Raw genomic sequence first — 22,909 nt, forward strand, 5'->3', positions numbered from 1 at the left:
CGTTCAAGCTCATTTTGACATTTCAGGCCAATTACATTAGTCTAGATTTGCTAAGGCTTTTCCTTAGTCATCTAAAATTTGACCAGTAAACAGTCTTTTGCCTTCCTCTCCTTTTATTCATTTAAGTGGAATGCTTGGCAACAAGCATATTTTGGGAATTGTGGAAGCAAAATGAACAATGTGGACTAAGTTTAAAAAAAATGCTGGGCTTTTTTGCCAACATAAAAAGGCAGCCATGGGATTAATTGAAACCAAAGTTTCAACTTTATTACTCTCTAAATCATCTAGAATAAAGCATAATTATTTTACAGAGATACTGGTATTTTAAATGTTTTACCTCCGTTAAATAAAAGTGACTGATTTCAACAGATCTCTAATTTCAAAAGAATTTACGTATAGAGACATATACATGGTTCCAAAAGTCTTATCCTATAAATGTCCTTGATGAGTAAACTCTCCAGGAAGAGTCCTATGACAAAATTAGTGTTCCTTTGTGATTAAAGATTCCAGTTTATTATGACTTTAGATACAGCAAAGTACCTATTTCACACAGCTCTTTATTTTCATCCCACTAGCAGTAGAAGTTTTAATGTTTGTTTCACTGTACAGTCTGGAAAAATTACAACACCAAAAGGCAATTATTTTATCTGTTGGTAATAAAGCATTCACTGTATGACCTTTTTCTATCATTTTATTGGTGACTCTTGGCCTGGGAAAACAGAATGGAAAGTGTAGTCTCTAAAAAAATACTGTCCAAATGAATGCCATTGTCTATTATCATAAAATGGTAGATACTTATAGCTAGAAGATATCTTTTGAATCATTGAATTCAAAGATGAAATGAAACATGCCATCAAAAACATTCAAACTGTCCAAAACATGTATCTGAAGAAAGTATTTTATTAAAATACTTTATATCGTTTTTAAGCTCTGTAATGTCAGAGCTCAATATTTTATGTGACATAAAAAGTTTAAGTCATGAGAATATATGGTGAATTTTAGCCCGTGTGATAGAAAATTGTTTCCTTGGGACCATATATTTAAGACAGATATTAAATTATCACTTAAAAGGTTATTTGTATAATACTTTATGCAGTATTCACACATACTTTGATTTGAAAACAACCGTCAAAGACTGACAAAATGATGGTATATTTTGGCCTCAGCGTGCCTCAGAGTTTTACGGAAGTAGCACACTCAGCACTGTGGCTGCAGAGGCTGAGCTCTTGAGACCTGTTTGCGCCAGTGCTTCACAGGGTGCCCTGGTCTTTACTCAGCCCGTTCGCTCGCTCTCTGACACAGAAGCCCTTCACCTGTGCCTTCTCTTTTGTTGTGAGAGCAGAGATCCATTGGCCAAAGTTAGATCAGAAGTCTGGAAATGTTTCTGGCTAATAACACACTACAATTTGAATGCAGCAGTAACCGAAACTCTCTCAGGAATTTCATCCCTAAAGTCTTATGTGAGTGCTGTCAGGAGAGGAAATTTAATCTTACTATGATGATTGGAGGTGGGGTCTTTGGGGTGGTGCACTATGATTGAATCCTGAAGGCTTTGTAAGGAGAGGGAGAAGGACAATTTATGCTTCCTGTGTCTTGCCATATGTTGCTCTGTGCCACCTCCCGATCTGCCAGTCTGAAGACCATCACCAGGTGTGGTATTTTATGATAGTGGTAAAAAGCTGACACATGCTACATTGATCACAAAGGCTAGCCAGATAATGTTGGAGGCTGTGGGGGATGAGTGTACCTTTCCCCACAGTCTGCCATTCTCTGTGATCCACCTGGACTGGTAGGTACAGCCGTGAAAGTTCTCCTGGGGTTGATATTTTCTTCTGAGAGTTTGGCAAAAAGATGAGAATTGAGAAGAATGTGATTGAACTGATAGACCGTGGAATTCCATCTAAACCAGATAAGGAAGAAGTTGGAGTGAAGAAATGGCTACTGTAAATGGCTGTAACATTTCAGTACGGTGCTCTTATTCCAGATCTCAAATCCACCATGTTTGTATTTATGTACAATTCAGTTTAGTCACAGTAAGTGGTGTCTCCCGGAGATCTACTTACTGTAGGTTTTAGATATATTTAATGCCATTTTTATCAGTTTTTCACAACCCCAATTTTCTATTAACTTTGATCTTTTCAGTTATGACTGCCCATCAATGCAATTTTTAGAAATTAAACTCCAACAGTAGATAGATCCAACATTTACTATATGCATTGCTATCATTTAAAATATTGTTAAAGCTTTGAATAGTTGACTGATACAAGAAAAGGAAATTTACACCAAAAATATTAAAGGATTATGAGATCACTGGATTTTTCAGAAGATAACATTCCCCTACAAATTCTTTCCATTTGAGTTGGAAGGAGAAAGGAGGAAATTGAGTAGGTGAATAATTGAGGCAATTAAAGCCAAAGGAGGTGTCACTTTGGCATTCCATGAATGCCATCAAGGTAAGTCTATTTTAGGGCTGTCTAGGAGTAAGACACAGCAGGGACTCTCTCAGTAAAAAGGCTGAGCTATGTTAGTTGTCAAGTGCATTCCATTCTGAAAGTGATTCTTTTGAAGAGAAAGAGTTCTTAAGATCAGCTAAAGATAAAACAGGTGCAAGTTATATTATAGAATGAAATTTGCACATGGATGATAGAAGTTTTGTTCCTCACCATGTTTTCAGTTTCTAAGTTTGTATACTTTCAAAAGTAAAAGATGATTTTACATGTTTTTCACATAACTAATAAAACACATTGAGTAAATGTAATTTTACACACATGTCCATACTATAACTTGGACACCAATGTTCATAACAACATTGTGTATTATAGCAGCAAATATATACAACCTAACTATTAATCAACTATGGATAGGTAAAATGTAGGCTTTCCACACCATGAACTATTATGTTCAATAAAAGAGAATGAAGTGCTGATATATATGCTGCAAAATAGATGAAGCTTGACCAAGTATGATGTGATTCCATTTATAGGAATCTAGAAATAGAAAGTGTGTTATTGGTTACCAAATGCCGGAGGATAATGAGTATACATAGTTGCATTTTGGTATGATAAGAGTTCTGAAATTGGATGATAGTAATAGTTTCACAATTCTAAATAAGCTAAGAATTATATGCTTTAAAGGGTGAAGTTTATGGTATGTGAATTATCTTATACTTTAGTTAAATATCCATAAAAACTTATATCTATCCACAAATATGTGTGTATGAGTGTGTATATTTTGATGTTACTTTTAAAAGTCTTTTTAAAAAATATTTACGCACTTCCCTCATTCGTTAATCCTTTCCATTCCTCAGTTATAAGGTTTATTGAATATGCTTTCAAGCAGTATACACAAAAACATATCTACATTTCTATATTTCAAATGAAATCTCACCATATATTCTACTTGCTATATATGTTTATCAAAATGTAAGGTATTTATCTGTTCTACATTTTAAAATATTTGACTATATTAATATAAATTGATGTCCTCATTCCGAAAAAAATCTCAAAATGTGCATCAGGTCATCAAATTTCAATAATCATTTATGATGCTTTTTTTAAGTTGTGCTTTGCAAAGTCTGGATAAACACCTTCAAGCGACTTGTTTCAGCATAGTAGAAAACCATTGCTTTGTAGTCACCAAACTCTAAGAAGATTCATGAGAGAGATTTGGGGTCAGAAATGAATCCTTGAAACTCAATGAACAAGAGTTTCTGTTCTCAGTGGTCTAGCTTCTGCCATGGGCCCTCCTTGGGCCTGAGAGAAACATGGTCTAAGAGACTTTGCCCAGCCCACCTAGATCAGTGTTTAAAGGGTGTTAAAAACAAAAGAAAAGCACTGAGAATACCTATTTATTCCCTTTCTCCCCTTTTTGGTGTTATTTTTTATTCAAATCCCCCCCCCAATCTGTTTAAAACCAGAAAATACAGCACCAACATACAGAACCACTTAGGGGGAAATGATCAGCTGTTTTAGTAGTGATGTCAAACAATAGTGAGGACAGCTGCAGAACTGAGACCAAGAACCGAACTGGATTTTCAGGCTCCTGCTAGATCAGGTGAAGGTGAGGGAATGAGAAGGACCCGGACATTGCCTGAATGACCTGGGGAAAGGGCTGGTCACCTGCTGAGATCACAGGAGGGACAGGTTTGGAAATAGAAGTTGGAGTTTAAGTTGAATCATCGCATACTTGAAACTCCTGCTAGATGTCAAGGACACGTCTTGTGGAGGTGGAGCTGGAACTATCATGTTGGAATCATCATCAGTACGTGGGTGGAATTTGAGGGTATTAGGATTGCTGAGATCAACCAGTTATGTTGAAGAAAAATATCTGAGAATCAGGCTCTGGACCTCTGCAGATGCAGAGATTGGAGAATTGAGGAGACACCAGGAAAAGAGGCTGGCAGAAGCCTCGGGGGCTCTCCTGCAATGCTCTGGCCCTTGTTCTCGGCTCTTAGAGGTGTGTTCTCTGGTAACATCCCTGTGGCAACTCCCTTCTGCACACTGTCTCTTCTGGCTTTCACTTCTGCGCCCTGGCTCTCACCCTGTGCTTTGCACTCACGTACTCAAGAGATACGAGTCAGATTAGAAACAGGGAGACACTAAGCTAGACTTGTAGACTGTTTGCTGAATGTTGGGTGAGAATCACTGCAGTCTCTTTATTCAATACATTTTCTTTCCACTGAACTTGTGTTCATTCAGAGGTTTGCTTCCTCGAAACATCAAGGTGTAACTATGACGTCATAATTTCCCTTTCATCCCTACTCAACTGCGTGACCAGTCTCCATCCATTCATTCACCTCCAAACCCTACTGGTAACAATGCGATTTTTCCCTGTAGCCTCCACGTTCATTAGAGATGGTTTTGATTATAATTCTCCCCTGTTGAGATAGAGTACCTTGTTCCAGATCATCTCATATTCAAACTGGACCATTCTAGGTTAACTGCTCAGCCCTTGTTCAATTAGCAGCATTAGCAGGGATGGTTGATCTCAACAAGTGTTCAGTATGTGATTATGTCATTAGTCATAAAAAGGAAAAGCATTTAATGAAGTTGTTTACCACTGTTTACATCTGTAGGTGTGGACTTGAGAGATAAAAATAGAAAAATCACAGGCTCTCCTTTCCTAAAATCTAAGAAAATGAATAAAACAATGATCAGCTTTGAAACATTACACCAGCATAACTCCATTTAGGAAAAGCTACAGTTTCACATGGTTTTCTTTGAATCTTAGCTACTAGTACAGCAAGGGCAGGGAACAAGGGAGGGAGGGAGGAGGAATGTGAAAGAACAATGCCTCAGGCTCATCCCATAGGCCTGTATTGTGCAAGAAGTTAAGAAATAAAGTTGGAAAAGCAAATCCTGTAGTGTATGCTCATGCCCCTCAGTGTGGGAAGATTGCAACAAGGGAGTGTGCAGAACTCTGGAAAAAAGACAAGAATGTCTGAGTGTCCAAGCCACTTGCTCCAGAGGCAAGATACATTGCCAGCTCTTCAACATTTTCATTTTCCAAAGCTAAGGAGAAAGCTTAAGCACGGAGGCCAGATTTTATAATTTCTTAGAAGTTAATCTCTCATACAATAAACAACGGCACATCATGAAATTAGGAAAAGAGAGAAACAGAAACCTCCAGGGCAGGAGCCCCAGGACAGAGAAGAATGAGGAGATCTCGGAGCTGTGCTGTGTCCCCTCACAGGACTCGGGAACCAAGAGTATCCTGTTGGTGCCCCGCCTGGAGCCTGTGGAACGACAGTGATGGCTTACAAGAGGCCTGGGAGTGACTGGCTCTGGCTGCAGTAGAGGTTCCAGAATGGCTCAGATATCCAAAGCCTGATAGTTCAAGCCTGATTGCCCGTCAAGTTGGCTGGCACTTTGGCCCCTGCACACCACCCCTGCTCATGCAGAGAGAGCCAAGTACAGAGAGAACCCAGCTGACAGATAGCAACAAGCCTGTGGTCACCAGGCTGAGCCTCTGGGAGCCTAGGAGATCGAAGCAAGAAGGTCAGGAAATGGAATTACAGCTATAGCACGGGCCCAGGAAGCAGGAGTCCTTGTTAGAACAAGGAGAGAGGCACTGCAAGGAAACTCTATGATGGGAAGAATCTAATGGTTTCTGGGCAATTGAAGGGTTCAGGAAGAGCCTCAGTGTCAATAGTAATTGGATTGATTCTGAACAATAGGCAAAATGTGTGATCTGGAAGCTCTCTCAGGAAGATGGAAGAAAGAATATCTTTTCACAGTGAGACATATAAAAAATAATCAGAAAATCCCAAAAAATAAAATCAAAAGTTGTATAAGAAAGCTAAGATTCAAATAATGCAAACCAAACTGGGCCCATTTCGGGACACTTAAAGAAGGGAATCCATTTATCCTTGAATATTTCCCTTCTCTAAATGTGTATGTCCTCATATCGGAGGTCAGAGGAGGAAGTATTATTTTGAAACATGACCTTGCTCAACTGTGAGTAGTGTTGTCATAGAAATCTTCCTGTGTATTGATTATCAACTTGCTGAGATGGATGGAAAGCCTAATTATGGAAAACCAGGGTGTAAGTATTGTCAGACTTGAGATGTAAATGTACACGTGGAGGGTGGAAAGTGAAAGTGGACAGGAGGGAACAGGATGGGCGGAAGTGCTAATACCTTCACCATCCACAGTGAGGCATCAGCCCTTCTAGTGCATTGCAGTAAGAAACAGATTTGTATATACAATTTGGGAGTGGTCAAGATAAGCAGGGGGCGGGGGGGGGGGGAGTGATGTTATGCCTGAATTAAATCTTCATATATCAGAGCAGAAGTCCACATCTAAGGAGAAAATCTAGAAATACCCAGTAGGGCTATGGATGGAACCACTACAAGTGAAGCACAAAAAAAGTGGTGGCCACAAGAAAGTAAAACCAGCATACTTAGGTCTAAGACAGTTGGTAAGGGTTCTTTACTACTTAATGTTTCAACTGTATCATAACAACTTAAGATTAAGACTTTGAAAAATAATAACATTGATCATAACAAGAGATGTGCACAACTATATAACAATTCTTTGTTTAGACTCATGAAGTTGTAGATGGGGATGGATATTTGGCCTAGTGGTTAGGACACTGGTGAAGAGGTCACTTGATTAGGGTTTGTAGCCCTTGCGTATATTCCCACTGAATAGTTCTTTTTACTTGGTGAACTCTTTAGTTAGTGGGTTATTAAAGCTTTGACTATCATGTTAATTTAAAATGTTGTCTTAACAGCTGGGAAGAAAAAGGCAGAGGGAGAGAAAGAGGAAGGAATGAAGGGAGTAAGAAAGGGAAACGTTAGTCTTAGAATAGTATCTTCAAGCTACAATGAATCTGTTCTCTTTGTGTTGATAGCAGATTAACATGAGAATCCTATATGGGGGTACCTGGGTTGGCTATCCAGCCCTGACTCCTGACTACAGCTTCCTGTTAATACAGACCCTAGCAGGTGACAGTGATAGCTCAAGTCATTGGATTCCACCTCCATGGGAGGATGAATTGAGTTGCTGTCTGCTGATTCCAGCCCCGTCTAGATAGCTGTTGTGGGCACTTAGGGAGTGAACCAGTATATGGGAACACGCTCTCTTTCTTACACTTGCTTGTGTGTGCTCCCTCCCATGCCCCACTCTGCCCACCCCCTGCAGTAAAACAAGTTATTTAAATAAAATAAAAGAATTTTACCACACAGAAATTTAAATTTTATTTTGAAAACATATCATAAATGGGTAGGGAAAACTATGTTAAACATATACTACAGATAAGATATTGGTGTTCCTAGTTTATAAAAAGTTGGTTGAAACCATAAGGAAAAAGAAGATCGACAGGGTAGGATAACAAGATACTACATGAAGAGGTGGTACAGAGAAAAGAAATAGCCTGTGCTGGGCCTTTGTTCACCACAGCCCACTCCAGTGCTGAAAACCTGCTCATCTTTATTGCAAAAAGTCAATTGCCAAGCATTTTCCCAAAGTTGTTCTTGACACCCAAGAGGAACAAACTGGTCCTTCCAAGTACCTCCTGGGTAACTCACCAATGCACCATGCTTTTTTTTCTTCTTCTTCAATGCACCATGCTTTTCTTTTTTTTAGAGCTGGCCATGTACATCTTTTCCTGTCCTTCCTGATAATAAATTTCTTTACTGATCTCAATACCAACACATCAAACTTGTAGTAGATTTTAATAATGCTTGTTTGGATAAAGCTAAGCAGGTTCCTCAAGGAAAACAGATCTAATACACAATACTTGTATAAGTCAGTAAGAGTACTTGATTCACAATCTCAAATGTTAATTGAATTTAAATTTCTGGATAATATAGCAACAAAACCTAAGCACCCTTCAAGCAAGAGACAAATTAATTTTTAGTTTCCAATAAAAGTATTTAATGGCACTGTCTCGTTGATTTATTCATGTAAGCAGCTATAAACACACAAATCCCATCGTAATACAAAGCTTTGCTCTAAAATATAATTCACAGCATCTAAAATATGAGCTTTCAGGTGGTTGGGCTGTGTGGAAATTTGATTTTTTTTTCCTTCTCAGATTCTGAAAAGAGTAGACGCTAACACATTTTCTTGTCCACACTGCTTATCTCACAGCAACAGATTAGCATCCCATAGCCCCTCAGTCCTGAGCATTTAATGAACACAAAATAGCTGAGTATTCATGAAAGGTAATACAGTGAATGCAAACAAATCAATTTGGTTTGGACTCAAGACAGCTGAAAGGTACACCTGAGTTTTTGGTCTCTAAGTACTAAGAATGTTGGGCTGAATCACCTGCTTTTCTGTCACTTTTGGGGAAAGAAAGCCATGTCCAGTCACATTCTGTTGAGTTTACAGTGGTGGATATTTTGACTCTTCACCTGTTACAGTTGAATCTTTAGGATGTATAAGCCATGCTTTTGCACTGGTGACATCTTTGTCAAAATAACAGCAATGTGGTATTCTTGTGTGTGAATCACTTAATTTTTTTTAAAGATTCATTTATTTGAATCTGCTGATTCAGTCCCCAAATGACTACAACAGCCTTGAAGCCAGGAGCTTGTTCCAAGTCTCCTATGTGGGTGCAGGGGCCAAGCACTTGAGCCATCCTCTGCTGCTTTCCCAGGCACATCAGCAGGGAGCTGGATCAGAAGTGGAGCAGCTGGGACTTCAGTCATTGCCCATATGGGATGCCGGCACTTCAGGTCAAGGCTTTAACCCGCTGCGCCACAGTGCCGGCCCAGTGAATCGCTTTTAGAACTTGGGTTCCTTGCCTTTGGATGTGATAAATATTCAAGAGAAAACAGAAACAGGGGACAAGTAATTCCCTCAATGATGAATTCTGGCATACCTAGGCTATTATATGATGTGTTAAAAAAAATTCAAGCATTTATAGAATGTTTCTGGTGAGTTGCCTTCGTTTTAGGCACCCTGGCAAGGAGATTATTGTACTGCTATTGGTGACAAAGCAGTCAAGTATCAGAAACAGCGTGTTTCATCCTTTTATGAACAAAGCATTCTCAAGGATAGTGAGGTTATGGAAGATTAACTCCAGGAGAAGTGAAGTGCTTCACACATGGACAAAGTTTAAGTGGCAAAACATATCTGCTAGTTCAAGATTCCAATAATAATAAATTGCTCCCTAGTCTCATGGGACCACTATGTTCTGAGCAGTGGGAGCTGTACTTCTAAAAAAGTTAATTGTCCTTGAAAAAGGCAAGATGCTAAGAGATTGCTTTGTGACTAGGCCTAGGAAGTGGAAAATCCAAGACTCCACTGAACACAGGATGCTACCACTTGGAAAGTACTTATTTTAGAGCCAGAGTGCCAGGGTGCTATTTCTGTTGGAGGCACAAACTGATGGAGTGACTTTGGGCTAATCACTTATCTTGAGCCTCATTTTCTTATCTTCAAAGAGAAAGAATCCTGATTAGCTTATCTTGAGGACCCCATTTGGCTCTAAGATCCTATCAGTGTCGCAGGGCTTTTATCTTGAGCTCAGTCCACCTTTCTATTAACCTGGACTTTATTTTCTTGGAATCTCAATACCTGTTCATTCAATTTATGATTTCAATGCACTGAAGATGAAAGACTTTTAAAAGAGTCACTAGGCTCCAAATGTCAACTTACTCTGGACATTGTTGTAAAGTATCACTAAGAAGCAACTATTGGCCACGGATATTCACAGGATACATGAGTCAGGGAGACAGACATATAGTCATATATGTAACTAGAACAACATGTAAACAGGGGACTACAGAGAGCAGGAGCTCTTTAGCTTCACTTCTATTGGAATGCTCTAATTTTTTTAGTTCTTGGCTTCTTCCCTGCTCTTGACTCTGTGCCTTGAAAACTTTTTAGAAATCGTGAAAAAATGTGTTTGTACTAAGTTGCTGTGCATGGCAATATCATTTAGAGATAATTCTTTTTTATTTAAAGAGTCACATGTTTTTAATATGATAACTGAAATAATTTGGTAGGTAGGTACTGAAAAAATAAATATTAAGACATTTTCTTATATGCTTTAGATAATCAAATGTATCTGATTATAGAAATTTATTTCTCTTAGTTGCAGCAGCAAAAAATAAAAAGTTATCTTAGAAATATTAACTGTAGGCTTGTTGGAAGGATAAAAACTGGAAGGCAAATGAAGATTCTGAGTATTTTTGTTTTTGTTTTTCTAATTTGCTCAGCAGTAGTTACCAGGAAGTCTAATATTAATTCAGGGTGATTATTTTAGTGTTCCACACCAAATAGTTATATATAACACTTTATTTTTTTTAAGATTTATTTTATTTGATTTGAAAGAGTTACAGAGAGAGGTAGAGACAGAGAGAGAGAGGTCTTCTATCCACTGGTTTGCTCCCCAGATGGCCGCAGTGGCCGGAGCTGCGCCGTACTGAAGCCAGGAGCCAGGAGCCAGGAGCTTCTTCCAGGTCTCCCACATGGGTGCAGAGGCCCAAGGACTTGGACCATCTTCTACTGCTTTCCCAGGCCATAGCAGAGAGCTGGATTGGAAGAGGAGCAGCTGGGACTAGAACTGGCGCCCATATGGGATGCCAGCACTTCAGGACAGGGTGTTAACCTACTGGGCCATAGTGCCAGCCCCTAGATATAACACTTTTAAGATGTTTGTTCTCCACTCTTTCCCATCTGTTGACGCAATACTAATCTCTGATCACTCATGTGATAGTAATTTTGAGGTCAGTCCTCAAACACCATAAACTAATTTTAAATTGAATGCAAGCCTAAAGCTGTTTTTTTCCATTTTCTTCCTCCGTAGGCATTTATGTCCATGTTCCAGATCCTCACCCAGGAAGGATGGGTGGATGTAATGGACCAGACACTAAACGCTGTGGGGCACATGTGGGCACCTGTGGTTGCCATCTATTTCATTCTCTATCATCTCTTCGCCACGCTGGTGAGTTCAGCATTTCTTTTCAATTATATCTTGAAATTCAGACTGAGATACACATCAACAGGTATTTGGCCAAGTGTCAACTTTCAAATGAGAGCCAAGGGGCAAATGCAGCACAGTCTGGTTGGATAAAACCTCTTAAATTCCAACTTTCTACAAATCAAGTTAACTAGATTTCAGATTTACTCAGTTAAACTTGCCTCTGCCAGGTACAGGTGTTGCAGGAAAAGACACAACAAAATGAGATTCCCACAATCACATACCAATTTAACTATCCCAAAGCATGCATGCTTAGATGATCGAAGGATCAAAGCAGAACTATTTTATCATTTTTTATCATGTAGAGATGTTCTCTGCAATTTCGCCATATCCTCTTCACAACTGTAATTAAACTGAAGACAGAAGCTGGAGACCTCAAGGTACAGTGAGTTAATTAAAAATCAGCACAGTGTTTTTGTGCAATGTGTGACTGCAGAAGCACACGGGAGAAAACGAAACATCGCCACTTTACTGTAAAAGCACAAGGGAACAAAAGACTGAAATCTAGGAAGATGAACTTCTGTCACACAAGCAGATTTTTGCTAAAAACCAGAAAGTTGTGGAGAAGGGATATAACTCTGATTTTTCTAATACCAGATGTACATCTCCAAATAATGGATGTACTCACATGGACTCTAATATTATGTTAGAAGTTACAAGTACCCAAATATTGCCCTTTTCAGGAACACATGAATTAGAAACAGCTAAATATGTAATAAATTCCATTTGTTGACTGACAAACTGTCCTACAATTTTATTCCTAATCCTTAGAACAACCAAGTTAGGTAGTATTCCCAAATAACAGATGATACAACTGAGAATCCAGGAGTGTAGTTATCTGCCTGATGTCCACCAAGTGTAAGTGTGAGAGCCAGAATGTTCCCACATCTCTCTGGTCTCAAAAACTGTAATCTTGCAACTATCTACTGCTTTCCTAGATAAGGGAGCTTAGAATTGTCCATGAAAATGTCTCTGTCAGGTCAAACCAGTAAGAGTCACTAAAATAAAACAAGTGACATAGTATGTCTTCAGGCCCCTCAGCTCTGGATTTCTATGAATTAAATGAGTGCATGAGAAACTAGATGTGCTAACTTAGAAGTTGCATCTGATGTTGACAGTGGTTTTCAAAACTCAGATGTGCCCATCAAAAACCTCATGAGGATAGGTTGTTAAGTGGTGGAAAGTTGTGGGTTCAAACAGTAGAAATAGTTATGGCATTTTTCCCACGCCATAACTTTTTCAAATATTCACAAAAGAGAAAAAAATTGGGGCAGTGGGAATGGAGATCTGGATTCCAGGGTCGATCGGGTTTGCACTGCCATTGCTTGTACAAAACTCAGCCCTGGTATCTGTGCCTCCTCTCAGCCAGGACCTTTAGGACTGTGTCAATCATTCATTCACTTACCCTTTCCTTCCTTCATTCCTGAATTCAGCTAGTGTGCATTAAACCTACTGTGTGTTCAAGTCACTCTGACACTAAAACAGCTTAGAGACTATTGAAGGCCTAAATGCAGGGTAGATTTGACTGAAATCATCCATATAAATGAATAATCATTCTAATTGTTTTCTAGTAATTAATCTAATTTTTCCTATTAAAACTGTGTAATTATTCTCTTTGTTGCAGGCTTTTCATACTTAGTTGTAGATTTGATTCTTAAGTCAGAGTCACAAAATATAAAATCTGGAAGAAAAACTAGCCTAGTAAATCTCTAAGTAAAATAACATTTTTTGAACTGAAATTCATTTTAAGATCATTCATATACTGAAATACAGTATTAAACCTGGTGGGTAATCTTCCTGGACAGTCTAAACCTGCTTTATAGGCCAAAAGCATGGCTTTGATTATGGAATATCTAAGTACATCCAAGGACTCCTGGGGTCCACCTGAAGCTTTCAGAATCCAGGGAGCACAACTGGCATACCCGCTCTATTGTCACCTCTTTGTCCTGCTAATCTAAGTATTTACACAAACTACCTATCAAAATTCTTTCCATTGTGATTCTCAGATATAATAATAAATTAAAACTAAAAACTGAAATCATTTGCTATTTCCTTCAGTTTTTAATCTGTTAATAAGAATTTAAAAGTCTACATATCAGAACAATTTGTATGGTGCAAAGATAGGAATTAAGTCCAGAAATGTAGACTTCAATTCTAGCTCTACTTGTTACTAGAATCATGAGTTTGGAAGAATTGCATAACTTCCCTCACCCCTATGTTTTGTTATATCTGAAAGTAGCCATAGCAGTGCCCAACACACCTAGTTTCCAAGATTGGCGTGTACTTGGGTCTTAATGGTGTGTTTTTGAGGATGTTTTTGCCAGGGTTATAAGAGGATAATCTTAACTATCACCAAAACTGAGCTCCTTTAAGTTTAAATAAGATGGTGTGTGTGTTTAAAGCTATAACGATATATTGTTACATTGATTTATGTATTTTTAATTTATGTAAGTCAGGTATCATAGATCAAGGGCATCACATTGGCCCTTAGCTGAACCAATTCTGTCTCTCTCTTCCTTCCTTCAACCCCTTCACCCAAGCAACAACCATGACAAATTTAGTATGAATCCCTCTTCCAGTTCTTGCATTATAGTTCACTAGATTTAACATGCTCCAATGATAAGAAGACTTGTTTTGTGTAACACTAAGGGCAAAATACAAACTCTACACATAGATAATACAAGTGCATTCCTACTTCAGAGTTGTTGAAACATAAAAGTGTATCTTAAAAATCAATGAGTCTCTGCAGAGACTTCCCACACGTACATGTATTATGAAAAATAAATAGCATTTAAATTTAAGGTTGTCATCCACAAATTTTGACTATCAACATTAGTACTTTCAGTCTGGGAAGCACTGCCCCAGAGCACTTCTGGCCATTTCTGGGGCCGTTTTCTGGCTTATGGATAACTTCTCTCCTTGTAAATCCAAACTGCATGCCAAAGCCAAGTGATATTTATTCATATGTTTCCCTCCTTACAAATCGATAGCAGCAGCAATTTTCAGAATATGTGATGTCAAACTCTCCATATAGTCTGCAGAGTTCACCAAATATTGTTATTTATATCTTACTATCATAATACGTATGAAGCTAACTGGGTCAGTAGTACATACTCACATGATAGCACACTGACTGATTATGCCATATTTATTACTTCCCTTCCTGTTGAGTATTTAGATTATGTTCCAATGTTTTAATCCTTGATGCCGCAATACATTTAGCTATTGTGCCCACTCATGTGAGAATTTCTTTATGTATTTATTTAATGAAAAGAGCAATAGAGAAAGAGGGTTCTTCCATCTGCTGGTTCACTCCCCAGATGGCTGCAACAGGCAGGACTGGGCCAAAGCCAGGAGCCAGTCACTCCATCTGCATCTCCCACGTGGGAAGTGCTTGAGCTATCTTCCACTGCCTTCCCAGGTACATTAGCAGGAATCTGGGATTCGAACCCTCACTCTAGTATGAGATGCCCGATTCACAAGAAGCACCTAACTCACCGTGCCACAGTGCCAGTCTCTGCTCTTGTGAGTGTCTTGAGCTTCTGGATCAGAAAGGATACTTCCTGGTCCCGGATGCCACCCAAATTGCTGTGTGCCAGGTGTCTGCAAACTTAGATACAAAATCTGACCTGTCCCTGTGTTACTGCAGCCTGTGATCTATGCATGGTTGGTACATCTTACATTTTTTTCCTTTTAACTGATGCATAAAAATTGCAGGTATTTGTGGTGTACCAGGTGGTACTTCAGTACAGGTGTAAATTGCATCATGCTCAAACCAAGGTCAGCATATCTATCTCCTCAAGTGTTTCTCACTTCTTTGTGGTGAAAACATCTGAAATCTTCCAGGTTTTATTAAATATACAGTAAACGTACAGTATCGTTATCTCTTCAGGAGAGCAGTGGATGCAGAACATGCTGCTGCTGCTGCTCCTTGACTGTAACTTGGTACCCACTGACCAACCTCCCCCACCCCATTTATGCACTTTAGATGGTTGTGGAAGAAACTGCTCATACAGTATCTGGGCTGTTGCCTTGTGGTTCCCAATGCCTAAAATATTCATTGACTTTAAGGAAAGCTTGTCTCTAGGGAAACTGTACTGCTTTATCCTGCCAGTGTAGTGGCTGAGAATCCTTGTGTTCTTACATTCCCACTTACACGTGATACTGCTTGATTTTGAAGGTGTTGGCAGCCTTCTGAGTCCGTGGTGGCAGCAATAGCCTTCTCATATTTGTTCATTCCCACAACTGTTAACCAAGGAGTGTTACAGAATCTCCAAACCTTGGGTCCACTCACCGGATGGTACAAGCTAAGCACAGACGCTAGGGGCATTTATTTGCCAAGCACAGAGCCAGGAGGCAGGCAACTAGCACTGAATCCTTAAGCTCCTGGAGAAGTTAATGAGGAGACTGGTGCTAGGGGCATGACAGGTGCATGTTCAGCTCACATGCAGGTCGCTGATTGGTCCACAGTGCTCATGGTCTCCTTTTGATTGGTCAGTGATGTTGTGTACTTTGGGGAAACATTTTGATTGATGGCAAAGTGGATCTCCATCAGCCTGCATGCTCCATGCAGGTGGTAGCTGCTTTTTGCTCAGAGCCTGGGGTTCCTGGAAAAGCCCTGGAGACAAGATGGACCATCAAGGCATTATCTAAAGAGGAGGTGACCTTGCAAGTCTTGTGATCTGGAACTCAGTGCGGCCAGTTGTTGATGTGCAAAGAAACTTTAAGGGAGGGAGGGAGGAGGGGAGACAGAGAGACCACAAGAGACTGGGGCCTGAGAAGATCCAGCATTGCAGACACCGTGTAGGGGCCAGGTTCCAGAAGTGCCTCTTCATGTGCTTGTTGGCCATTGTCTTTGTGACTTCATCATTCACACTACTTTTCTAAAAGGTAGTTTGCACTTATAAGTCCATTGGTTGGAGTGACTGATACAAATACCTAGAATTCATATTTTGGAAAATAATCCTTGTGCTTCTATATACAAGAGGTATTCCAAAAGTTTGTGGAAAGTATGCCTTATCTCTTAATTCCATTTTCTACTAACCATTAACTTTTTGAAATACCCTAGTGTTGTTTAAAATATCCTATCTTAGGCAGTAGCTTTTTTTTAAAGATCTATTTATTTGAAAGGCAGAGTTACAGAGAGGTAGAGGTAGAGGGTAGAGGGTAGAGGGTACAGGGTAGAGAGAGGTCTTCCATCTGCTTGTTTACTTCCCAGATGGCCACAATGGCCAAAGCTGTACCTATCTGAAGCCAGAGCTTCTTTTGGATCTAACACAAGGGTGCAGGGGACCAATGACTTCAGCTGTCTTCTGCTTTCTCAGGCCATAGCAGAGCGCTGGATCATAAGTGAAGCAGCTGGGACTCCAACAGGTGCCCATATGGGATGCTGGCACTGCAGGTGGCGGCTTTACCATCTGTGCCAAAGCGCCGGCCCCTTAGGCAGTGTTTTATCACTCTGATTTGTCTATGATGTTTTTTGACATTATATTTTGATTTTCCAGACTCACCTGATGTGAAATTCTAAAAATGCAGTAAAACTGCTAGAGATGGTTTATGGGCCAACATGTACATACATGCCTGATGTAGCAGGCCAGTGTTCCATACACATGATATAGCCTATGTTAACCATTAAAAATCTCAAATCCAGGGATGGGCATTGTGGTGCAGCAGGTTAAGCCACCACTTGCCTGGTTTGAGTCCCTGCTACTCCACTTCCAATCCCACTTCCTGCCAATGCATCCTGGGAGGCAGCAAATGATGGTTCAAGTGCTTGGGCCCCTGCCACCCATGGAGGAGAGCAGGATGAAGTTGTGGGCTCTTGACTTAAGCCTGGCCCAGGCATGGGTATTGCAGGCATTTGGGGAGTGAAGCCACAGAGAGAAGATATATTCTGTTAGTGTCTCTGTCTCTGTCTCTGTCTCTCTCTCTCTCCCTCTCCCTCCCTCCCTCCCTCCCTCCCTCTCCTTTTCAGGTAGATTTGCATAAATGTTTTTAAAATTTTAATCTTTAAGTCTAACTTTAGGCTTGATTTTACTGTAGGATGAAGATTTATTTAAATTGTATGTTTCTTTAAAAAACACAAAGCACTTTAGCCCATATTCGGGCGGCGGGGTCAGGAGGCAAGCCGTGATTGGTCCTCTGTCCTCACTGACCAGCAGCACCACGCTGCCTGGGGAGCCTCTGATTGAGTCTTCTCAGGGACAGGCAGGTGCCAAGCAGAAAAGAAAAAAGGAAGTTTGGCTGCAGCTTGTTCTGGAATAAAACACAGCAGGCCATTTCATCACTCCTAGGGGCACCAATTTGTCAGTCCACAAAGAAAATCAAGCTTGAGTGTATAGCAAATGCATATTCATAACCATTATCTATTGTCTCTAAAATCTCTCTGTTCTCCAGGTATGTAGTCTGTGTTTCTGTCCTGGCTTATTGCAGTTTTCAGTACTCTTGTTCAGTTCTTCTCCCCCTCCTCCGCCCCCCCCACTTTTGCCAATGATTTGGGGATAAGGACTATGGAAGATTTAACCAGCTGAGAGACTCCATGCTTTTTCTTCATGCTCTTTCTTTCATTATTGTTTCAAAGGAAAGCTCTGTGATGTGAATACTGAAAAGAGAGAAAATGTAATTAAGCGTTCATTGTGGATAGTCTTTTTGTTACCTTTGAAGTGTTGAAATTAACACAGCAATCTCCTGATTTTGCCTTGGGAGCGGGAGCTGGCTGAGAATAGTCATATTTTGCTGACAGTAATGGGCATTCCAAAGTGTAAATTAAATATGTTACAAAATTCATTTAAAAGTGCAGTTGTGTTGAAGGGATCCCATGTTACATTGCTCTGATTACACTCAACTTTTTGTTGACCCATATAAAAAATGAAATTGTTTGATGCTATAGGCTGCAAGATGGCTTAGGATAGTGGGATTACAAATGTTAAAAAAAAGAAAAAGTAAGATTGATCAGATTCCTGCTGTGCTGCATTTGTATACTTGAGAATAATTTAAAAAATAGAAATAGTTCATAGTAGCAAAAAAGATTAAAGGTGATATTTTAGTGAAGGTGAGCTTTCAACTAAAGGGCCATCCCTAAGCTATGTATATGGAAAAGAAAATAGTGAAACTAAATGTTATGAAAAGAAAATGGGAAGTTGAGATACTGTCTATGCAGTTAGAATGCAAAATAGACTATGTTGTCACAATGATAGAAACTCTCATCCAGGAAAATCCAGTAATAACAAGGCCATGCTCTTGCAAAACCAGAAGCGGTCCCTTTGAGCAGTCTGAAATGCTCTAACCCCAAAGCGGGTCTTAGGCAGAGAGAAGGCAGTCCAGTGTGTGGAGCAGATGGTTGAAGAAGTCGCTACACTTGTAAACACCGCCCCTTCAGTCCTTGATTGAATTCCACCGACATTCATTCTGGAAGTATGAAGAGTATGCCTGTGGTGGCCGAGCTTATAAAATCAAAACACAGCAGATACCTAGTGAGCCCTTAGCTTGGCTGAGTCCAGGCTTTCTCAAGACAGGGGGCAAAGTGGGAGGATGAAAAGGGCAGGTGGTAGAAGAGAAGCCTCCTATAGGAGCCATGGGAACCATACACCACCCAGCACCAGGCAGGAGCCTCAGGGAACTGGGAAAGTGCCAGCCAACGGGAAGGTGAGCCTCACATCAACAATATTGCACCCATCAACGTTCAAAGAGAGAGATTTCTCAGGATACCAGAGACCTGATGGCGTGGCATTTCCCACACCAAACGCACTGGCAATGTTAGAAGTAGCTTGCAACTAACTGTGCATTGTCATCTAAGGAAGAGAGAATTGGGTGTGTGGGACACTTTGTTATTCCCCACCTCTTCATGAAATCGCTGACTGCTGATGTCTAGGTATTGATCCCAAAGTAGAGGGGTTGGGTCATTGTGGAGCTGTGTAGGGCTTGGTAGAAAGGTTGCTGTGTTGCATGTCAGCATCCTCACGTGCTCTGACCTATTGAAAGTGGTAAGTAGTCCAGGCAGGAAGAAGCAGGGTATACAAGGAAAAGGTTCTTGGAAAATGGAAGTAAAAATATATTTTGGTGCAAAAATCTTTGAAATCCACACATCATTTTCTTGCACTGTGCATGCTCCATGAACTTTTAGAAGGCCTTTGTTATACGTGAATCCCTTTTCGCAAAGTGTTGCACAAAGCGCGTATCTCCATGCTAAAAGTCTACACGTGCTTGAGCTGAGGGCAAGAGGAGAACATGAACATTTCCCCTGATACAAATAGTGAGGTAGTACATTGTGCCAGCTTTTTTTTTTTTTTTTGACAGGTAGAGTTATATATATAGAGAGAGACAGAGACAGAATGAAAGGTCTTTCTTCTGTTGGTTCGCTCCCAAATGGCCACTACGGCCGGCACTGCACCAATCTGAAGCCAGGAGCCAGGTGCTTCCTCCTGGTCTCCCATGCAGGTGCAGGGCCCAAGCACTTGGGCCATCCTCCACTGCCTTCCTGGGCCACAGCAGAGAGCTGGACTGGAAGAGGAGCAGCCAGGACTAGAACTCGGTGCCCATATGGGATGCCGGCACTGCATTGTGCCATCTTATAAATTGAAATACTATGTAAATCTTAGGCAGAAATTGCTTCATTTAGGGCTGGTCCACTGTAAAAGTGAAAGTGATTCAAGTACATGAGGAAACGTGATTCAGTGTGGCAAGGCCCTGTTAAAATTGCTTGTTGTATCAAGCACATCTTTATATACACCTGTGAACCCCACACAATGGCTCTGGAAAACCTTTGGGCTCAGCACCTGTGGTGCCGACCGTAGGTTTGCATCAACTGAAAGTAAGAGGCAGACACTGGTGAGGCTCGGATGATGAATGTTACTTCAGCTTCCTGTAAGAACAGAGCAAGCAAGAGCATCCGGCAAACTGAGCGGGGGCTTTGCTTCAGACTTAGTCTTTGTCACCCACACCTAGGACATTTGGTGCTGGCCTGCTCCATAAGTCCGATCACACACAGCATTGAGTTCATAAGAAAATGATGGAACATTAGCAATGTAAATAAAATATGCTGGGGGCCAAGCTGCCAGCCTCCCTCCCTCCTGTTTCCAGAGCACAGTGGCCACTGTGACCTTCTGAGAGTCTGAGCAAAGAACCACAAAGTTCTCACCTCCTGCAGTCGGCAGAGACCTCCCGGTGGCTCCTGGACGTTTCCTGCCAGTTCTGAGACAGGAGACGGTCACTGCTCCCTCACTTTGAGTTCCAGGCCATACCTGTCACGGTGCCCTGCATGCTGGGGACATGGGACAAGAACCAACCAAACTCCATGTCCAGAAAGAGCTTTAGGAGTCGCCTCAGGCTTCGCACGCATTTTTAACTAGTTTGTTTTAAATGACTTGTCTCTGCCATCCTATTGTCATGCTGCCCTGGGGAGAGAAAGGGCCTGATAGTTCCCCAAAGTCCATATCTCCCTCACTTTCTAACGGACTGGCAGAACTCCCAAACTGCCTTGCGAGCTATGAGCTGGAATGTCCAGGGTAGGAACAACAACCCACGCCAAAGCCAAGAACATAATGAGTTGAGTGGGAGCCCCAAAAGTGTATGTCTGTGTCTTAACCCCTGTGATGTGTGACTGTGACCTTAATTGGCAAAGGGGCCTTTGCAGATGTCATTCAATGAAGGAGCATGTGATGGGCTTATCCTGGATCATTAGGGTGGACCCTAAAATTCCGTGACAAGTGTCCTGCTAAGAGATTTTGTAAAGATGGAGTCAGAGACTAGAGATGAGCAGGCCTTGGCCCAGTGCCCAGCATTGCTGCATTGCTAACAGGGCCCCTGAGGGGGTGGGACTTGGCTTGTGATTGGGGTCTTTGTGGATTACAGAGGCAAGCATCTGAAACTTAAGATTTCTGTTTCCTTCTGTGTTCTTCATTGCTCATCTCTACTGTTAAAAACTCAAAAAGCCACATCTGTGAGATCCCTCTGCGGGGTCTGGGGACCATCTTGTAATTTTTGGAGTGTGACGGATATCTGGAGCTGACTGAGACATAAACGCCGGAATTTAAATACAGCCGTCCCTCTGGGGAATTGGGATCGGTGTTATTATCACTGCCTCTGTACGGCGGGACATAAATAGAGCAGGATTTTCGTTGGGTTCTTTGGTAACCTCTCAGATCTTCTCATAATTAACCTGTTTACGGCTGTTCTCATCCTTAGCCGCTAGCAGGCATGAGATCATGTGGTCTCGGGCCTGTAGCCTGGGTCCCAAGGTTGGTAAGTCCAGTCCCGGTTAGGATTGGCTCTGGGGACAGCTCGAGCTGCCTCTGGGGGTCTGTCTGGGGCCTGGCGGTGCATCTCATCTACATGCTGCTCAGTCTGGCTAAGGTCTGATAGAAGGGCACAGAGATCCTAACTGGACCTTCCACTCCAGCCACCGCCTTCAAGGGTTGCATGGTTCAGGACCGAGTGAGAGGAGGAGGTAGGGTTAGGGGAGGAGGTGAGGTGGGAGGGGTAGGGTGGCAGGAGGAGGCAGGGTGGGATCCAGTGGAGGGTTAGGTGGGTCAGAGAGGAGTCCAGAAATTGAGGCTCCAGAATTCCTTGGGATGGGGATTCGGGTGGGGATCACCAGTAGGGTCAGGGTCAAGAGCGGATGAGACGAGGGAGGGAATGGCGATGGGGTGGAAGACGTACAATGAGTGTTTTCTTCTCTGGGAGAGCTGGGTAAAGGGAATCCAGCATAGAAGAGGGCGGAATGGCAGCACCTGCCCTGGCTGCCGGGGGCGGGGGGCGGGGTGGGGGCAAGACGGAGGTAACGGCGGAGTGAGCAAAGGGGCAGGTACCTGGGGTGCTGGCTTCTCAGCTGGGGGGAGAGAAGGGAGGGGTGAGGAGGTAGAAGGCTTAAGGGAGGGAGCCAAGCCTTCTTCCTCTGAGAACTTGGAGTGAGGAAAATTGACCCCAAAGAGGAAGAAAGCTTGGACATAAGAGAGTTCTGACCGCTTCCCCTTTCTCTCTGTAAAATGTCGCAGAGAATTTGGAAATTAAAAATGCCAACTTCTGGCCATTTTGAGCCACTGTTTAATTTATATTGAGGCCAAATTTTAGTGCAGAGGTTAATGAGTCTCTCCCGTTTTATCTCTCCCTTTAGGCCTAGCTTGTGCAAGCTTTTTAAGAGGCAGGCCAAAGGGGTGTTAGGTGAAATGTGAGAAATGTTGGAACCCATGAATTAGGCAAAATACAGCCTGAGGGAAGGGGTCCTTACACAGGCATCGCCCAGGAAAGGGTTATCCCAACCGAGAACCGAAGTTCTGAGTCCTCCTAAGGAGAGAGAGCAAGAAATCCCAAACTTAGACCAGCATCCCGGTTCTAAGTGAGGGAAACCGACCCAACACCCCAGCACCTACCTGGGGGGATGAACCAGTCACAAGCATTGCCCCAGCGTGCTGGAGGTGACAGAGGCCTCTCTTACCAGTCCAATGAGTCGAGAATGAGATCCGATGTTGTATGCAGC

General features: G+C 41.6%; 1 protein-coding gene across 3 annotated transcripts in view; it reads left to right on the plus strand.

Moving 5' to 3' along the window:
* NALCN (sodium leak channel, non-selective) overlaps positions 1-22,909 on the plus strand; it is a 368,383-nt gene that overhangs the window by 222,089 nt on the left and 123,385 nt on the right. For all 3 annotated transcript variants that reach the window (XM_089303460.1, XM_051849987.3, XM_089303461.1), the window contains one exon: positions 11,263-11,400. In XM_089303460.1, the coding sequence (XP_089159586.1) occupies positions 11,263-11,400 (138 nt within the window). The remainder of the gene's footprint in view (positions 1-11,262; positions 11,401-22,909) is intronic.

The sequence above is a fragment of the Oryctolagus cuniculus genome, chromosome 9, assembly GCF_051225735.1.
Source record: "Oryctolagus cuniculus isolate XC-2025 breed Fujian yellow rabbit chromosome 9, ASM5122573v1, whole genome shotgun sequence".
Classification (NCBI taxonomy): Eukaryota; Metazoa; Chordata; class Mammalia; order Lagomorpha; family Leporidae; genus Oryctolagus; species Oryctolagus cuniculus.